Source organism: Polypterus senegalus, chromosome 11 (genome assembly GCF_016835505.1).
Source record: "Polypterus senegalus isolate Bchr_013 chromosome 11, ASM1683550v1, whole genome shotgun sequence".
NCBI classification, from domain to species: Eukaryota; Metazoa; Chordata; class Cladistia; order Polypteriformes; family Polypteridae; genus Polypterus; species Polypterus senegalus.
In genome coordinates this window covers 109,848,958-109,868,396 of record NC_053164.1, presented here as the reverse complement: position 1 = coordinate 109,868,396, position 19,439 = coordinate 109,848,958, and the positions used below count along the sequence as shown (strand labels likewise).

Here is a 19,439-nt window from a genome sequence, read left to right as displayed (position 1 = left end):
CAGGCGCAGAGAATGTCAGAGAGGGTGAGATAGAGGCAGAGACAAGCAAACAATCAAGCACCACGTGGGAAGCATATCTTATACCATTGAGTAGTTTTAGTTAATATGTAATACATGCTCTGATTGGGTAGCTTCTAAGCCATCCGCCAATAGCGTCCCTTGTATGAAATCAATTGGACAAACAAACTGAGGAAGCATGTACAATAAATTAAAAGACCCATTGTCCGCAGAAATCCGCAAACCAGCGAAAAATCCGTGATATATATTTAGATATGCTTACATTTAAAATCCGCGATAGAGTGAAGCTGCGAAAGTCGAAGCGCGATATAGCGAGGGATTACTTATTATATATATATATATAGTGAAATATAGCGGCCCGGACACACACAGGCAGACACCGTTTCACTCATCACCCACGTTTATTTACAGTTATATTTACAAATAGTCAAATGCACCACCACCAACCCCCAAGTCTAGGCTGTCAACAGACACTGTCTTCCCAAGTCCAGGCTCTCACTAGCCATTTTCTTGTCCCACAACACACTCGGGCCTCTTCTCACTTCCTCTGCCACGACCTTGTCCTCCTCCTCACCCGACTCCAGCCTTGATTGCAGGGTGGCGGCTCCTTAAGTAGGTGGCTGATTGGTGACCACACCCAGCCACCTGCCACAATACTCCCCCGCTAGCTGGGACCTCCCGGTACCAGCGGACCATTCCGCAAGGACGAAGACGCCTCGGCGCATAGCCGACACATTGCAGGGTAGGGCCCGAGCCTGTAAAAAAAAATAGAAAAACAAGGGGCGGAGACATTGCCCTGATGCAGCACCTCGGCTCGTCCTCTCCGCTGGGCCAACGTTCTCCGCTCCGATTGGCCCTCTGTTGCTCCCTCTTTCGGCTTCCTCCTGCGGTAAGTCCGCCTCCCGCGCTGCGGGGTTTTTCTCTGCCTCTGTAAAGGCCGGCCCTTCGCGGGACGCATGCACCCAGCGACACGTCCTCCCTTGTCGGAGGAACTGGCTTCCCCAAGCCGCTTCCTCCGCCTACTTTGGGACGCCGTGGCGGCTTGGATCTGCACATTGTAAGAGCGCAGACCCGGCCCCGCTGCTGTCCGGAGCTTTACGGGGTTGGTCTCTCCTACCTTCCCCGCTGTACCTCTCCGTCCAGGAGCTCCTGCACTCCGCCGATCCTCACTTGCCTGCGGCTCTCGATCCGACACCACTGCCGTCCCTCCTGACTGCAGCGTCTCCGCCCAGAGGGCACATCGCTCGGCCGGCGGCAACAGCACAAGGCGCAGTTCTTGCAGCTCCTGTAAGATCGCCGCCAAGGAGAAAGAAGCAGCTGGCGGAGGACTTACCATGTGAGTAGTTCCACCTGCCAACTGCTCTCCGTGAGCCTTTCCCCGCGGCCCACTCGGGTTTCTTGGGCACACAGGACGGACATTCCCTGCTCTCGCCTTCAAACAATTTCCACCGAGAGAACAGGACACGCTGTCCAATCCCGCCCTTCTAACGTGGAGGAACTTCTGGTCGGCCATCACGCACTCCTGTCTCATGGGAGAGCGTCTCTCCAGGCAGCATCGCTGCTGCTGCGACTTCCACAGCTCCAGCCTCACCTTCTTGGCAGTCCCCTTGCTGGGCTCCGTAAAGGTGAGCCGCCCCTCTAGAACAAAGTCCTTCATTGGATCCTCTGTGGTCCATAGAGCACTTCGTTGCGGCGGGGTTGGGTGCACGTCGCCCCTGCAGCACATGGGTGGGCTCCCCTGTTGTGCCGGGACCTTCACAGACTTATTTTTCACTGCATGTCCCCACCATAACCCAGGTGTAGCATCCTGCCGGCTACGCCACTGTGAAATATAGCGGCCCGGACACACACAGGCAGACACAGTTTCACTCATCACCCACGTTTATTTACAGTTATATTTACAAATAGTCAAGTGCTCCGCCACCAAACTCCCATCCCCGCCCCCCAAAAAATACCGCCAAGTCTAGGCTCTCAAAAGCCACTGTCTTCCCAAGTCCAGGCTCTCACTAGCCACTTTATTGTCCCACAACACACTCGGGCCTCTCCTAACTTCTTCTGCCACGACCTCGTCTTCCTCCTCACCCGACTCCAGCCTTGATTGCAGGGTGGCGGCTCCTTGAGTAGGTGGCTGATTGGTGACCACACCCTGCCACTAAATATATATATATAGATATAGATATAGATAGATAGATACTTTATTAATCCCAAGGAGAAATTCACATAATCCAGCATCAGTATACTGATACAAAGAAACAATATTAAATTAAATAGTAATAAAAATGAAAAGAATTAAAATAAAATTAATGTTCATTTACTCCCGGGTGGAATTGAAGAGTCGCATAGTGTGGGGAGGAACGATCTCCTCAGTCTGTCAGTGGAGCAGGACAGTGACAAAAGTCTGTCACTGAAGCTACTCCTCTGCCTGGAGATGACACTGTTAAGTGGATGCAGTGGATTCTTCATGATTGACAGGAGTTTGCTTAGTGCCCGTCGCTCTGCCACAGATGTTAAACTGTCCAACTTTAATCCTACAATGGAGCCTGCCTTCTTAACAAGTTTGTCCAGGCGTGAGGCGTCTTTCATCTTTATGCTGCCACCCCAGCACACCACCACGTAGAAGAGGGCACTCGCCACAACCGTCTGGTAGAACATCTGCAGCATCTTACTGCAGATGTTGAAGGATGCCAACCTTCTCAGAAAGTATAGTCTGCTCTGACCTTTCTTACATAGAGCATCAGTATTGGCAGTCCAGTCCAATTTGTCATCCAGCTGCACTCCCAGATATTTATAGGTCTGCACCCTCTGCACACAGTCACCTCTGATGATCACAGGGTCCATGAGGGGCCTGGGCCTCCTAAAATCCACCACCAGCTCCTTGGTCTTGCTGGTGTTAAGGTGTAAGTGGTTTGAGTCGCACCATTTAACAAAGTCTTTGATTAACTTTCTGTACTCCTCCTCCTGCCCACTCCTGATGCAGCCCACAATAGCAGTGTCATCAGCGAACTTTTGCACGTGGCAGGACTCGAGTCATATTGGAAGTCTGATGTATATAGATTGAACAGGACCGGAGAAAGTACAGTCCCCTCGGCCTTGTATTGCTGCACACAATGTCAGACCTGCAGTTCCCAAGGCGCACATATTGAGGTCTGTCTGTAAGATAGTCCACAATCCATGCCACAAGGTGTGAATCTACTCCCATCTCAGTCAGCTTATCCCTAAGGAGCAGAGGTTGGATGGTGTTGAAGGCGCTAGAGAAGTCCAAAACATAATTCTTACAGCACCACTGCCTCTGTCCAGGTGGGAGAGGGATCGTGAAGCATATAGATGATGGCATCCTCCGCTCCCACCTTCTCCTGGTATGCGAACTGCAGAGGGTCGAGGGCGTGGCGGACCTGTGGCCTCAGGTGGTGAAGCAGCAGCCTCCATGGTCTTCATCAGATGTGACGTCAGAGCAACAGGCGGAAGTCATTCAGCTCACTAGGACGTGATACCTTTGGGACAGGAGTGATACAAGATGTTTTCCAAAGCCTGGGACTCTCCCTGTTCCAGGCTCAGGTTGAAGATGCGCTGTAGAGGACTCCCCAGTTCCAACGCACAGGCCTTCAGCAATCGTGGCGATACACCATCTGGACCCGCTGCTTTGCTGGCACAAAGTCTTTTCAGCTCTCTGCTCACCTGGGCTGCTGTAATTGTGGGTGGGGATGTCTCACCTATGCTGGTATCAGCAGAAGGATGGTTGGAGGATGCAGTACTCGAGGTGAGAGTGGGTTACTGTGATCAAACCTATTAAAGAAGTTGTTCATTTGGTTTGCTTCTCCACGTCTGTCTCGATGGCGGCACCCGCTTGAGCTGCAGCCAGTGATAATCTTCATCCCATCCCACACTTCCTTCATACTGTTGTTCTGCAACTTCTGCTCCAGCTTTCTCCTGTACTGCTCTTTCGCCCTGAGCTGGACTCGGAGTTCCTTCTGCACGCACTTCAGCTCATGCTTATCACCACCTTTAAAAGCCCTTTTCTTCTGGTTCAAAAGGCCCTTGATGTCACTTGTAATCCATGGCTTGTTGTTAGCATAGCAGCATACTGTTCTTACTGGAACTACAATGTCCATACAGAAGTTGATGTAATCAGTTGTGCATTCAACAGCCTCTTCAATGTTCTCACTATGTGACCCAGCAATATATCCCAGTCTGTAGTTCCAAAGCAGTCTCTCAGAGTCTGCTCTGCCTCAGGGGACCACTTCCTGAATGAGCGTGTGGTTGTAGGTAGCGCCCTCACTCTTGGTTTGTATTGAGGCTGAAGCAGAACCAGGTTATGATCTGCTTTCCCAAGCGCAGGCAGTGGGGTGGCGCTGTATGCGTCTTTAACGTTTGCATATAGTAGGTCAATAGTCCTGTTTCCCCGAGTGTTACAATCCACATACTGGGAGAAGGCAGGTAATGTTTTATCCAGCGTTACATGGTTAAAGTCTCCAGCGATTAGCACAAGTGCCTCAGGGTGCTGCGTTTGTAACTTAGCAACTGCGGAATGGATGATGTCACTCGCCATCTCGCGTTAAGCTTGAGGGGATGTAAACAATAACAGCAATCACGTGTCCAAACTCTCTGGGCAAGTAATAGGGGCGCAGACTTACGGCCAACAGTTCGATGTCCCTGCAGCAAGTGGAGATTTTAACGTTTACATGTCCTGAGTTGCACCACTTTGTATTGACATAGAGAGCGAGTCCTCCTCCTTTCTTCTTTCCACAGGTACTTGCGTCTCTGTCCGCTCTAACTGTGCTAAACCCGGGTAGCTCCACGTTAGCATCTGGGATGATAGGCGTTAGCCACGTTTCACTAAAACACAGCAAGCTGCATTCTCTGTAGGTTCTGACATTTTTCACCAGCACAGCCAGTTCATCGATCTTATTTGGTAGTGAGTTTACATTTCCCAGGATCACAGAAGGCACCGACGGTTTATAACGCCATTTTCTCTCAAGTTGTCTCAATTTAATCTTATTTTTTATCTTTATAGATATAGATATATATAGATATAGATATATATAGATATAGCAAAATACCAGCATACGGGAGTAAAAAGAAAAGGAATCATTTTAATAATAACGTAACATGATTGACAATGTAATTGTTTTGTCATTGTCATGAGTGTTGCTGGCATATATATATACATACATGTTTACATATATACACACACATATATACACACACACATATACTATGGGGTGCCAAACAAGCAAATACGCGTACATTGATTTTCTGAATATATAAAGTCGGCATCAGAATATATAAAGTCAAAACTTGAATATATAAAGTCAGCTCTGGAATATATAAAGTCAAAACCTGAATATATAAAGTCAGCGTCAGAATTTATAAAGTCATTCCTGAATATATAAAGTAAAAGTCAAAATCTATTGATTGAAACGACTCTGAACTGAGCTAAGTTAACAAAAACATATTCAGAAAAATAAATAAAAAAAACACTGTTCGGTTAATGTTTTGAAAATGATGCATGTGCCCTGCCCAGGATTGGTTCCTGCCTTGCTCCCAGTGTTGGCTGGGATTGACTCCAGCAGACCCCCGTGACCCTGTGGTTAGATTCTACGGGTTGGGAAATGGATGGATATTCCAGCGCTGACTTTATTTATTCCGACAGTGACTTTATATAATCAAGTTTTGACTTTATATATTCTGGAATGACTTTATATTTACAAGTTTTGACTTTATATAGTTAAATTTAGTCATCATTTCTTCACAATAGAAATTTAAAGACTAAATTCAACTTCCATTCCTACCAAAGATATTTCTGGCGACTAAATAGAACCTACTTATATCCAAATTCGAGCTATTGAGCTGTCGCCTGCCTGCCTGAATAAGTCACCCTCGCTTCGCTCTTACTTTTTTACCGTTCATTTAATCATGGCTAGTGGCGGAAAAATTATAAAATGGAAGGAGGATTACACTGAGTATGGCTTTACCAAAACAATTATTCATGGCGAATAAAGTATCAATTATTCATAAAGCTTCAATTGGTGGTCTGTTTTTCTGTGTTAACCTCATATTTTTTCATACTTCTTCTCAAACCAAGGGGGTGCGAGGGTAAAATGAATCGGGAAGCGCTGATTAATGTAATCGGTGTACCAGGAAATCATGCATTGACAGAAGTTCCCCTTTGCTTGGAATGCAAAGTGTGATTAAATGCATTATTTTTTAACGCGTTATGGAGCACATGCATCGAAGCTTCTCAGCTGTGCTTGTGCTAAGAAAAGGAAACATTTTAAAAATAACGTAACACGATTGTCAATGTAACCTTTTGTAAGAAGTGCCTGGAGGATTCAGTGTGGAGAAACTCTAGAGACAGTGTGTGTATTAACTTGTGGATTTTTCTGTGAGTATTTGGTGGCAGCGTCACAAAGTCACTTCCGTAAGACTGCGTTAGCTGCGGAGCTCAGCTCAGAGTGAAATGAGGTGAATGGGAGGGGAGAGGATGACGTGACTCCCCCACCCGCCTTAACTGTCAATCCCCCACAAACACAGTCTCTCGGAATTTGCATAAGCACAGCCCTTCACCTGCAATTTTAACTTAGTTACAAAGTGATCAAAACTCTCATTTATATCCTGTGTCCTCTCATTAAACTTGTATCCCGCATTAGCCGTGGGCATGACAAACACCAGCGGCAGCCTGTCTATGAACTTAATTTAAACTTTAGGTTTACACCGTTCTTTGTTTCCGAAGTAGCAGCACTCATGAATATGGTTGTATATGTCACTCGCTCGCTTCTTATTGTTTCGCTGCCTTCTCAATTATATAATGCATGTTTTCTTCAGCGCTTTTTGGAGCTCTTCCTTGTTTTCTACGTACTGCATTGACAGTCAGTTCACGTGATTACGTGGGAGGCGTGATGATGTCACACGAAACTCCGCCCCCCACGGCTTTCGAGCTCAACTCCATTACAGTTAATGGAGAAAAATACCTTCCAGTTATGACCATTAGGCGTAGAATTTCGAAATGAAACCTGCCCAACTTTTGTAAGTAAGCTGTAAGGAATGAGCCTGCCAAATTTCAGCCTTCTACCTACACGGGAAGTTGGAGAATTAGTGATGAGTCAGTGAGTGAGTGAGGGCTTTGCCTTTTATTAGTATAGATAATAATAGCAGCTCACTAGTCAAAATGGAACATACAAGAAAGACATGGGATCAAACCTCTTGATTTAAAAGCAGCCGTTCTTACGTTCTTATCTCTAAACCAGCCATGCAATCGATAAATGGGCTTTGGTTTTTAAATATTAAGAGCAATATGTAAATTGAATAATTTCTTTGTCTTTGGTTATATTCCTAAATAAAGGGGCACTTGTTTCGTAATACCTTTTGTAAAAGTATTTATTTGATATTTGGACTTAAGTCTTTACACATTATACACTTCACGTCAACATTTTGTCAATTATTACTATAACATGAAAAAAAATTTGTTTTAGTTATGTGTTCAACATTTCTTGCCTCGCATTTCCTGTCATCCTACATTTACCCAGTTGTAGACATGGAACATACGTGAAATGTATGTATTCCAAATAACGATATGTTTTTTACTCTACAATTCCAAACACCTAACTCCCAAATAAACAGACTTGAGCTGGGAGAACTTTGTGTACGACTTCAGCTGCGTCGGCGGAGGGGATGGGATAGCAGGCTGCTTGCGCTGATTGACACATTTGCAAAACAAAGATGCTGATGAAGGGTTGTGAAGGAATTTAAGGTGGCCCGGCATTATGACTTTTTTCATAGGCTTCAGGGATTCTAGTGTTAAACAAGGCCTTTAACCTGCAATTGCTTTAAATTGCCACTTTTTCAGTCTGTCTTTGTGAATTAGTGCTTAATTTTTACATAGGCTTTGTTTGTAAAACTGTGGATTCATTTAGAATATTCTAATCTGTAACATGAGTTTTTGTACTGACTTGTAAAAACATTGTAATGGCCTGGGTGTTCCAATAGTCATGTCTAAGGATGACATGAGCAATGATGACACAAACAACAAGATTAGTGCAAGATGCTTGGTGCTTTAATTCAATCCAAATTCTCCATATTGTAGTGCAAAATCTTCAAATAAATAAATCAATAAATAATCCATATAATTGTCTGCGGAGGTTAAAACATTAAAGAAATAAATCCGCACAGGCTAAAATATACAGGATCTGTCCCTTGAAAACCATTATAAGCCTTTGTGCTCTTTTATAAAACAGTTATCCCTGCAGCTTACCTTTCAGGTCTTCTCTGCAACAGGAGACGTCCACCGACAGGCATAGTCATCCCACATCTGGCTAGTGTCCCTCACTGCCCTCTTTCGGCATCTTTGGAGACTCTGAGTCCTGTTCCTTTTCCACTCGTCATTCCCCCATGTCAGCGGAGAACATTTGGAGCAGTTGGTTGTTCCTGCTCCTAGGGTGCTCAGCAGGATCGCCCCTACCTCTTTAAGCACTGTCTACTCATTCTTTTTGGGGCTATTCCTGACAACCTCTCCATACAGTTCCCTATCTTGACATTCCTCCTTTGTCTACTTTTCATTTTCATTTTAACCTTCAGTCTTCTTGATGTTTCTCCTTTTTTGGTATCCCTCTCAGACTCCTTTCTATACTAATAGGGGTGCAGGTGTGCTGATTACGGTTATGGATTACAGAGCACTTATGAGGCAGTTAGCTGCACTGCATGCATTTACACTTGAATGCCTGATCAACTGATCACCCCATCAACACCTTGGAGCTACTCCATCATGCTATAACATATACCTACACTCATCCAGAGGCTTTGTGCACTGCTATTAATTAAAGCAAAACCGTACATTGACAGAGACCCTAAATGTGTCCTACTACAAACTGGATCTTTAACATTTTTTTGCTCCTTCACAAGATAAATGGATTACACTTTGTAGCATTTTATGTAAATCTCCCAAAACGGCAGAATCTAAAGTTCAGATCCTATAATGGTCTGTGGTTTGCATAGTATTCCATGTATGCATATGATTTTGTCATTTTAGTCTGAGTTCCTCTCAAATCATCAAAAAAGTGCTTATCAGATTAATTTCTGCCTCTTAGTGTGCCCAATCCTCTTGACAAATGGATGGAATACTTGTAAAAACTATGCTAAATTGCTCATAGAAGTTATAACTATTTTCATTTTGTTATGGAAATGTTGGTTATGTCACTCCAAACAAAGTCATGAATCCCTAACAAAGGAACATGTGATTTAGACTTTTTTGATGAGTATCTGTCTGCATTATTAACACAAGAGCTGTATATAATAAAGACAAAAATAAAAATAAATTAAAAAAAAAAGCCTAAACGGGAATGTAGAAAGACATGGTAATAAACTAAATATTAACAGCCATTTGTTATCCTGTATGTGATTGAGAAGATAAAATGCAGTATTAAATAAAAAATTATATAAAAAACACTGTGGTACAGTACAGATGGCAGCTAATTCAGACCAATTCATATAGTAATCTTTTTTTGTTTTGTCCTTTTTTTATTCTTAAACAATAATATAGTTTATAGCAGTTCAAAGGTAGGACAGAAGTGTTTTCTTAATTGAAGCTGAAAGCTAAAGGTTTTCATGTTATTTTTTTGTTGAATGATGAATTATTCTACTTTTAGGTTCCTTAATTTATTTTTGCTAATTCAGTTGTACATTCTTCACTTGGACAAAACAGAAAGTAAATGTGAATATGTTGTTTTTTCAGAAATTCTGAAAGCATATTCATCATGTATTTATGTATAGTGTTTCTATCATCATTGTAAACATAGAATTATACTTTCATTTTCACCAACACAACTCTAATCCAGTATTTTTTCTTTTAGCTATTTGCACGCTAAATCTATCATCCACAGAGATCTTAAAAGCAACAGTATCCTTTTAATACCATGAGGTGTTTTTACACATTGGTTCCAAGTAAGGCAGTGTAGTGAATTTGATTTGCTTTCATAGATATCTACAAAACAATAAATATTTAAACAGTGACTTCACAATAATTGCACATAATCAGAATCATCTGCATGTAGGACAAGTTACTACTTTAGGTTGGAAAGAAAATCTTAACTGGGACGGTCTGGCTGTATGTGTGAGTGTGCCCAGCAATGAACAGGGTGATTCATGTCTTGCATGCAGAGTAGTCAGAATATGCTCTAGCTCCCTGTGACATTTGAATAAAAATTAATGAATAGACGAATGTTTAAGTCTAAAAAAAAAAATTCAGTCTTTCCTTAACTTATCTTACAAAGATATTTTCTTGCATGAAGACCTTACAGTAAAGATAGGTGATTTTGGATTGGCAACTGTGAAGTCTAGATGGAGTGGATCACACCAGTTTGAGCAGTTATCAGGATCTATTCTTTGGATGGTATGTATTTCCTACTTTATTTCCTATTTGTTTCATAATTACTTTTAAATTCCTAAGCAAAACACTTGAGAGGAGCGGATCTTATTGTATGCTAAAGTACACTTTCATAATTGTTTTGGTTCATTCCATTCTGTGAATTTTTTACCCAAACTCACTGTGCTTTTATGGCTATTATTTAACATCTGCTCTGCTCAATCTTGCCTTGTTTTTTCAGTCTGTAATCCTGTACTACTCATTGCCACACTTGCTGTTCTTCACTTTAAACATTTGGGCAAAATGTATTAGCCTTGCTGCTTAGTTTATGTTTGCAATGTTTTTATTACAGCAGTAACTAAAGACAACAATTAATGAAACCTGTTTAATGGAAAAGGGTCTGGCTGCATTCCTCCCGTGGCAGATCCCTCCTTGGCTGCTCCAGCCACCACACCCTGTGATGTCATTCTAGAGCATGTGACTGTAGGTGTGAAGTACAAATTTTTGGCACTCGGCTGTCTCAAATATATGCTGTTCACTGCGTCCCCTAGGCTAAAATATTTGTTTAGTGGATAAATGTGTGTGTGTTAAATAGGATATGAAAGCTGAGCATTAATTAGTCATATGTAACTGCATTTCACTAATAAAGTCCATTTTTCATACATATATAAGTGTAAGGCTTCAGTAATAAAAGAGACCTTACTATTTCTACGATAGTTAAAATGTGCCTAAAAAAATAGTTATATTCTGCGTACATGTAACCAACTTATTTCTAAAAATACTCTTGTGTTAAATGTACTGTGACAATTTCTGTGAGTCAATGTGGATGTTCAGCATTAATAAGTGTGGCTGTATTTCACTGATAAAGTCTAATGCCATAAATTAACAAGGACGCCACTTCAATAATAAACAATGCTGTACTGTTTCTACTTTTTTACCTTAGTAGAAATCTCTTTAAAAATAATTGCAGTGCATGTGTCTCTATACTGTAGTTGTATAGTTTGTGTTAAATTGGGGCATCATCTCATGGAAATAACCACTTCTTAGAAATTCACAGAATTTGACATATACGTTTAGAAAGATACTTCTGTGAATTATGAGTTTAGTCAACAGCTTGAGCTTTGAGTGTTAAAGATTAAACCAGGAGCAAATTAATTAATGCAAAAATCACCTAGTTAGAGATGAATTCGTTATTTTTGTTTGGGCCAGTAATTTGAATCCAAATGTTTCATATTTGTAGTAATAGAAAAATATTGCTTTTTCCTTTTAAACAGACTTAAATATGAAAAATAAATTTCAGTAATTACTACCAAATGGGTGATTTTTTCCACTAACATTTTGTCACCTGCTGTTGCACATAGAATGTGAAAATGTTTTTCATAAGCCAGTGTTTGCTAAATCTTGGCAATAGTGGTTCCTTAAAATAAAAAAAACACACAGAGTTGAAGTACATCACACTTTATTTAGCACTGTTTAGAGCCCATGTTAATGTAAATTGAAAACAGCAACTGGACCTATGTTTGTATGGTTTTAGGGTATACCTGTGCATTTTAACCATAAAGAAATAATCCTGATATGGGCCTATAATAGACTGGTCAGATGAAAGCACACATTTATTTCTATATTCAAGAATGTACAGAACGATATAACTTTCTCAAGAAACATGTCAGGACTAAATAAGCAAAAGTTTGTAATCCCCTAGAAAGCCACTATTGTGTGTGTCTACTTTTTCCCCTATTTTAAAGTTTTCTTTTCATTGTTGCAAAAACTTAACATTGGTTCTATGTAATACATACTGAATTAGTTATGGGGAATGCTGTCACTTCTTAAAACCTTAAGTAGACAAATCACATTTTACTTTCATGCAGACTCTGTAAACAAAACGACATCCTTTTACTTCTGAGCAGCATCATGCAGAGCAGATACTTTTTGCAACATATGCACACTTAACATGTAGCGTATGAAAGACTGCTGCAACTACACTCTGTTCCTTTCCCTCTGAAAGTTAATTCTCTTTAAAATGGCTATCAATCAAGGCTACTACCTGCCCCTACCCTTTCCTTCTGACTGCTGGGAATTGGAGTCCTCTCAGTAGCACTGCCACAGGTTCATCTCAATAACAGGCATGAACAGCAATAAATACCAATATTGTACCTTAAGAGCCTAATCAGATTAATGACTTAACTTCACCATTCTTTGGGCCACTGAAACAACAAGACAACAAATGTGAATGAAAAATAACATGCAGCTAACTTCATGCTAATTCTTACCTGAGCACCGAAAGTATCAGTAATCATCATCACACTCTTAATTATTATAGAGGTGATGCCTTTTGTAGGCCAGCAGAAACACTTGTGTGGGCTTAAAATGTACTCATTTCATCATTGCTGAACATGCTATTGCTTCTCAAGCATCTCTCCATGCCCTATCTGTGAAACATTGACAGACAGCTGTCTTCCAGTCTTTTCTGCGAAGAGCTTCCTGAACTTGGCAACACTAATTGGTGGTGAATGATTTATAACACTATAATATGTTTTTAAATTAATTTTTGGAACCCCTGCCCCTTTTAGTTTCAAGGCCTTTAGAGAGCCCTCAGAGTTAATTAGACCACCCAGGATGCCTTGTATTTTGCATTATGCTATAAACCAGAAATGATTTTCCATTGATCTGTGATCTGATAACACAGAAGGGAAAGGGGAGGATACATTAGAATCTAGGTAATAGTGAAAAAAAGGCTAGTAGTGAATACTGTTATTGATATCCTCATTCTGTTACATGATGAAATAATATTCTATAGCTTTTATTATTTAAAAAAAAATCCCTTCTACCATTGTATAGGCCCCAGAAGTAATACGCATGCAGGATAAGAATCCTTACAGCTTCCAGTCTGATGTCTACGCCTTTGGAATTGTGCTTTATGAACTCATGACAGGACAACTACCTTATTCCAATATCAACAATAGAGACCAGGTGAGTATAAATAGCTAGTAGGGTTAATGAATATACATTATTTATTTATAAATTCCTCAAAATAGTTCTAAAGGAATCATATTGCTATAGTAGTTGTTGACTTTTTTATATCACATTACAGCATTTGTAGTAAGTAAACACAAGTGAATCTTGAGTTGCATCTCTCCATTTGATTTCTTATGCTGATGATTTCTTAAGACTTGGATTATCTGCCTATGCAGCCTCTGTTGCTCAGAACGAAACAGGTTTATTTAATTCTCTGAGTTTTTTGGAGATGGACATCTCCTCAAGTCCTGGGATGCACTTGGCTGCTGTATTTTGTACAGTTTCAAGTGCTCCTATGCCATTTTTGTAGCATAGTGACCAGAATTGCACACAGTTCTCCAGATGCAGTCTCAGTAGTACATTATACAGTCATATGAAAAAGTTTGAGAACTCCTCTTAATTCTTTGGATTTTTGTTTATCATTGGCTGAGCTTTCAAAGTAGCAACTTCCTTTTAATATATGACATGCCTTATGGAAACAGTAGTATTTCAGCAGTGACATTAGGTTTATTGGATTAACAGAAAATATTCATCATAACAAAATTGGACAGGTGCATAAATTTGGACACCCCAACAGAGATATTACATCAGTACTTAGTTGAGCCTCCTTTTGCAAATATAACAGCCTCTAGACACCACCGATAACCTTTAATGAGTGTCTGGATTATAGATTGGAGGTATTTTTGACCATTCTTCCATAAAAAATCTCTCCAGTTCAGTTAAATTTGATGGCTGCCGAGCATGGACAGTCTGCTTCAAATCATCCCATTGATTTTCGATGATATTCAAGTCAGGCGACTGTGACGGCCATTCCAGTACATTCCATTGTACTTTCTCCCTCTGCATGAATGCCTTTGTAGATTTCGAACTGTGTTTTGGGTCATTGTCTTGTTGGAATATCCGACCCATCTTCACATTAAAAAGGCCCCCAGTCCCTGAACTAGCCACACAGCCCCACAGCATGATGGAGCCTCCACCAAATTTGACAGTAGGTAGCAGGTAGGTGTTTTTCTTGAAATGCGGTGTTCTTCTTCCGCCATGCAAAGATGCAACATCTGCAGCAAGGTGTTCTTGCAGGTCTTTGGAGGTGATCTGTGGGCTGTCTGTTTCCATTCTTACAATCCTGTACATATGCCGCTCCTGTATTCTTCTTGGTCTGCCAGACCTGGGTTTAACAGCAACTGTGCCTGTGGCCTTCCATTTCCTGATTACATTCCGTACAGTTGAAACTGACAGTTTAAACCTCTGAGATAGCTTTTTGTAGCCTTCCCCTAAACCATGATACTGAACAATCTTTGTTTTTTTGATCTTTTGAGACTTGCTTTGAGGACCCCATGCTGTCACTCTTCAGAGGAGAGTAAAAGGGAAGCACAACTTGCAATTGACCACCATAAATACCTTTTCTTATGATTAGACACACCTGTCTAAGTTCGTCTTAACGAGCTAATCCAACCAGTTTGGTGTTGCAAGTAATCAGTATTGAGCAGTTACATGCATTCAAATCATTAAAATTACAAGGGTATCCATATTTTTGCACAGTCAGTTTTTCACTTTTGATTTAATTTCATACAACTAAATGCTGCTACACTAAAAATCTTTGTTTGGAAAACACCCCAGTACTCAGATGTTCCTGGGAAATGAAAGGCATACCACTATTATCTTTTTTGTTAAAAGTAAATTATTATGCAGGCTGAGAGGGGTCCTCAAAACATTTTAATATGACTGTATACTCTAAGCATAGCTTCCCTTGATTTATGTTTGTTTTTTTGTTTTTTTTATTTGCCTTTTAATTGCTTCTACTGATTGCTTAGACTATAAGAGTACTGTGTCAATTTAAACCCTTGAATACGTTTCTGATGTTGCTTCCTGTAGGATAGTATTTACAATCTTGATGTTTTGCCCACAGGTAGCACTTTGTACTTTTGTACATATCCCAAATGCATGTCAAGTTCTGTCTTTTTTTAATTATGTTTTAATGCCTTCTCAATATCTGCTATCCCTGCAATTTTAGTATCATCTGCGAATTTCATAGGTTTACTAACTACACCAGAATCTATGCCATTAATGTAAAATAGAAAAGGTAGTGGTCCTAGGATAGACCCTGAGAGACTCCACTGATGACCTCTTCCCAAATGGAGTATTCATCTCTGATCAACAGTATACTCTTTGACTTCTGCTGATTAATCATTTGATATTCAGCTTTGTAGGTCACCACTGATATATTTGTTAAATACACCATCTCTTTAAGGTTAATCATCTTTTGGGTCCAGTAATGGCAAAAGTAGTGGAAAAACCAAGCCCTGTATGAGAGCAGCTCTAATTTGAATCCATATGACACTCAGGGTCATGTGATCCATATATCTTTTCCATGTAAATAGAGGAAGAACATGGCAATTTTTTTTTATCTTGAGTATTTGCCAGGTGTTGATGCCTGTTTCTCCCTGCATCCTGTTTTATTTTCATTTTAGACAAATTTTCATTTTACTATGTGTGGTGCAAATTCCTTTGATATAGACCAGTGGTCACACATTGTGGTATACAAGGAGCTACATACAAGGTGGTACTTGAGGAAACACAAAAGGTTGGTAGTGGTACACTTGAGAGAAGGCACAGAGAGGGAGAGGGAAGTGAGAACCTGAAATAGTTGCAGTAACACATTAAGAAGAATTAAAATCCCACTTCAATTTCAACATAAAGTTTTTGACAATTTATGGAAATAATTCAAAAATCATAAATATTCAATTTTTGACCAATTTTAGAGTATGCTAATGTGTACAATCAGCTATCAGTTGTAATCATTTTAACTTGTAGTATTGCCTATATAAATGACAGAGTCGAAATGATGTCCAGAACAATAGTTTTTTAATACAGCACCATACAGAGCCCTGATAAAGTGTTAACAGAAGTGCACAATTTCAAGGCTGGTAAAGCAAAATTCTTAATTGCTGAATTTGAATCAACAAACAGTACATTAGTGTAATTTGTTATGTTTTTATGATCAAACTAATGTTCCTTACTGTAACAACTAAAACCACATTTTTGGATAGTATGGGAGCAAATGGCATCAAGTCTCCAGTTATTCTCGCCATCCCATTAAATGACAAATTCTGGATTAATGTACAGGCATAAGTATTAGCAAAGTCTTAATCTGTTAAGTGAGGCAGTATCAAAACAACAGGACAAATGGTGCTTTACAGAAATTCTAAGTAGTAATCTTAAGTTGACAGGTTTTATTTAATAATAGTTTTGTATTCACTAATTCATAATAATGTTTTTTTTAATATTAACTTTAAGCAGTGTTTATTTTCATTAATAGACAGAAAACTAAGTGAATAAATATAGTATGTTTATATGTTAAGATAATTCAGGTAGTCTCTGATGATCACATTCCTACACTGAAATCTCCACATTTGTTTTATCCTGGGAGAAAATCCTGCTTCTCTGCCACACGTAAAATTAATGTTATGAGCTGTATATACTTCTTGCAAATTAGTGATATAGAAATTTCAGCCTTTCCTATTTTTATTACCTATCAAACCACACTACTGCTAAAACATTAAAAAAATGTGTACAAAATTTAAAAAAAAACAACACACACAAAACATCTTTATTACCATATTAAACATGCCTTCTTATGATTTGGTGGGCTTGGGGCAGAGAAAGGAATATTTAATGCCTTAAATTAAATCAATCAAATCAAAATCTTAATTGTCATTGTAGCAATGAGACATTGTACAACTACATTTTTAGGTACAATTTTCCAGTGCAAAAAAAAATCAAAAACAAAACACAATTACTCAAGTTACAACTAAAATAAGGGAATAACATAAGTATTCAAAATTGTCCATAGCAGCAGAACAATGTTTTCCACTCATACATACATACATTATATTGCACTTGTCCCTTATCTAATGTTAACTTAGAATGAAGGTGCACTCAATCAGATTGACCACTTCGCAGCATTCAGTATGGTGATGGATGAAGGATGGAAACTGTTTCTCAGTCTTATGTATCTTAGACTTTATGGATCTGAAACGTCTGCCTGAAAGCAGGCGTTCAAACAATGCATATCCTCGGTGTGACAGTTCCTGAAGAATTTTCTTGACGTTCCTGAGGCAACAGGAACTATGTAGTTCTTCTAGTGAGGGGAGAGGACAACCGTCTATCCGCTGGGCGACCTTAATGACCCTGTGGAGCTCTTTCTTCTATGCTACTGTGCAGCTGGAGAACCACGCACAGAGACAGTAGACCAGAATGCTCTCTACTGTGCAGCGGTAAAAGGACATCAGCAGTTTCTCAGGGATGTTGTTCTTTCTGAGCACCAGCAGGAAGTAGAGTCTCTTTTGGGCCTTCTTCACTACCTCAGCAGTGTGTGTTCCCCAGGTCAAGTCCTCCCTAATGGTGACTACCAAGAAGCAGAAGTCTGAAACTCTCTCCACACAGTCCTTATTGATGATGAGTGGCTGGATGTTGTCTTCCTTCTTCCTGAAGCCCATCTGACTCTAAGTAACAGCGCAAGTACAGACGCAAACCAAGGGTAATCAAGAGTCCCTGGTTCGATCCCCACTCACTCCTATATTTGCAGTTTTTAAGTATTAAGCTGCTCTTTTTGTTAATATTATACAGTACACACATACACTTGGTTTGCATCTGTACTTGCGCTGTTAGAGTCAGATCGGGGGAGGGGGGTACATGTGCGTTGTGCAGCAGGATCAACACACATGTTGATCTTTTGTTTCTTTCAGTACATGTGCCTTCCCTGTTTATTTATATAAAGGCTATCTGCCTGTCTGTCTCTCTATTACGCAGTGCTCTGTCTGTCTGGTGTTATGGATCTTAAAAATAACAATTATAAGGACACTTGTTCATGTTAATTGCAGTCGCAATTGTTAAAAAAATATTTTAAAAGGAGCACTCCACATGAAAATATAACGATCTCACTAACTGACAGTGCATGCCAATTTATAAATTTTATGTCCATTTGAGGTTAAAAAGAAAAAAAAAATGACACATCCTCCCAAGCGGGGAATCGAACTCGGGACTCTGAGGCACGGCAAGCCCTATGGATCAGCAAATCTTACCACTAAACCACAGAAGCTGTTGTATCCTTCTTGAACCTTTTGTGAAAGTGTTTATGTAATGTTTGGACTTCATGTTTCACACATTGTGTAGTTTATGCCTACATTTTGTAACATTTGCTAAAATATGAAAAAGTTTCTCTTTTTACAATGTGTTTATACAGATTACTGTAGAAACGGAACACACATGAAATGCGTGTGTTCCAAATAACGATCTATTATTTCCACTCTAAAACTCCACTTCACTCCCAGATAATCAATCAAGGCATGAGCTGGGAGAAGTTCGTGCACATTCTAAGTAGTTAGGGGGATGGAATAGCCGGCTGTTTGCAGCTTGTTTTTATCGGCACATTTACAGGACAAAGGACGCTGGCGGAGAGGTGTGATGGGATTTAAGGTGGGCCAGATCTACGAGTCTTTTCATAGGCTCTGGTAATTCTAGTGTTAATTGATGGACTGGATTCTGCGAGGTGACAACTTTGAGAATTTTAGAGGTTCCATAGTGAATGAAGTCTGGCGACCTCTATAAATTCAAATCAGAGTTCTTTACTAAAATTCTGGGATACATGAGAAGAAATGATTTTGTTGTTTTATGGGAGCAATGTTTGAACGCCCTCACTGAAATCCAGGAGCATTTTTCAAAATAACATTCTTACAAAATAACATTCAGATCAGTGAGATCAACTATTTAGTTTCATTAGTAGTCAAAATGATAATTTAGGCAGTGTATAAATTCAGTATTCCTTTTTTATTAAATATTTGTCAAAACATTATTATTATGATAAAAAAAATATATTTTAAAAGTCAGCGGTACTTGTGTTTAAGACTGGCAAATTTGCTATAGTTAAAAATGCAGTGGACCACCTATGGTCAACAGGTATTTATAAGCTAACTTTGCATTACAGTTACAACATTTATTTTATTAAAGGTATTTACGTGAACAATATTAAATGGGAGCATAGCAGACCAGGCAA

At 39.9% G+C, this 19,439-nt stretch overlaps 1 protein-coding gene across 2 annotated transcripts in view; it reads left to right on the top strand.

The window, feature by feature from the left end:
• braf (B-Raf proto-oncogene, serine/threonine kinase) overlaps window positions 1-19,439 on the top strand; it is a 350,871-nt gene that overhangs the window by 273,647 nt on the left and 57,785 nt on the right. For both annotated transcript variants that reach the window (XM_039769464.1, XM_039769465.1), the window contains exons 14-16: window positions 9,861-9,907; window positions 10,281-10,399; window positions 13,211-13,342. In XM_039769464.1, coding sequence (XP_039625398.1) covers window positions 9,861-9,907; window positions 10,281-10,399; window positions 13,211-13,342 — 298 coding nt within the window. The remainder of the gene's footprint in view (window positions 1-9,860; window positions 9,908-10,280; window positions 10,400-13,210; window positions 13,343-19,439) is intronic.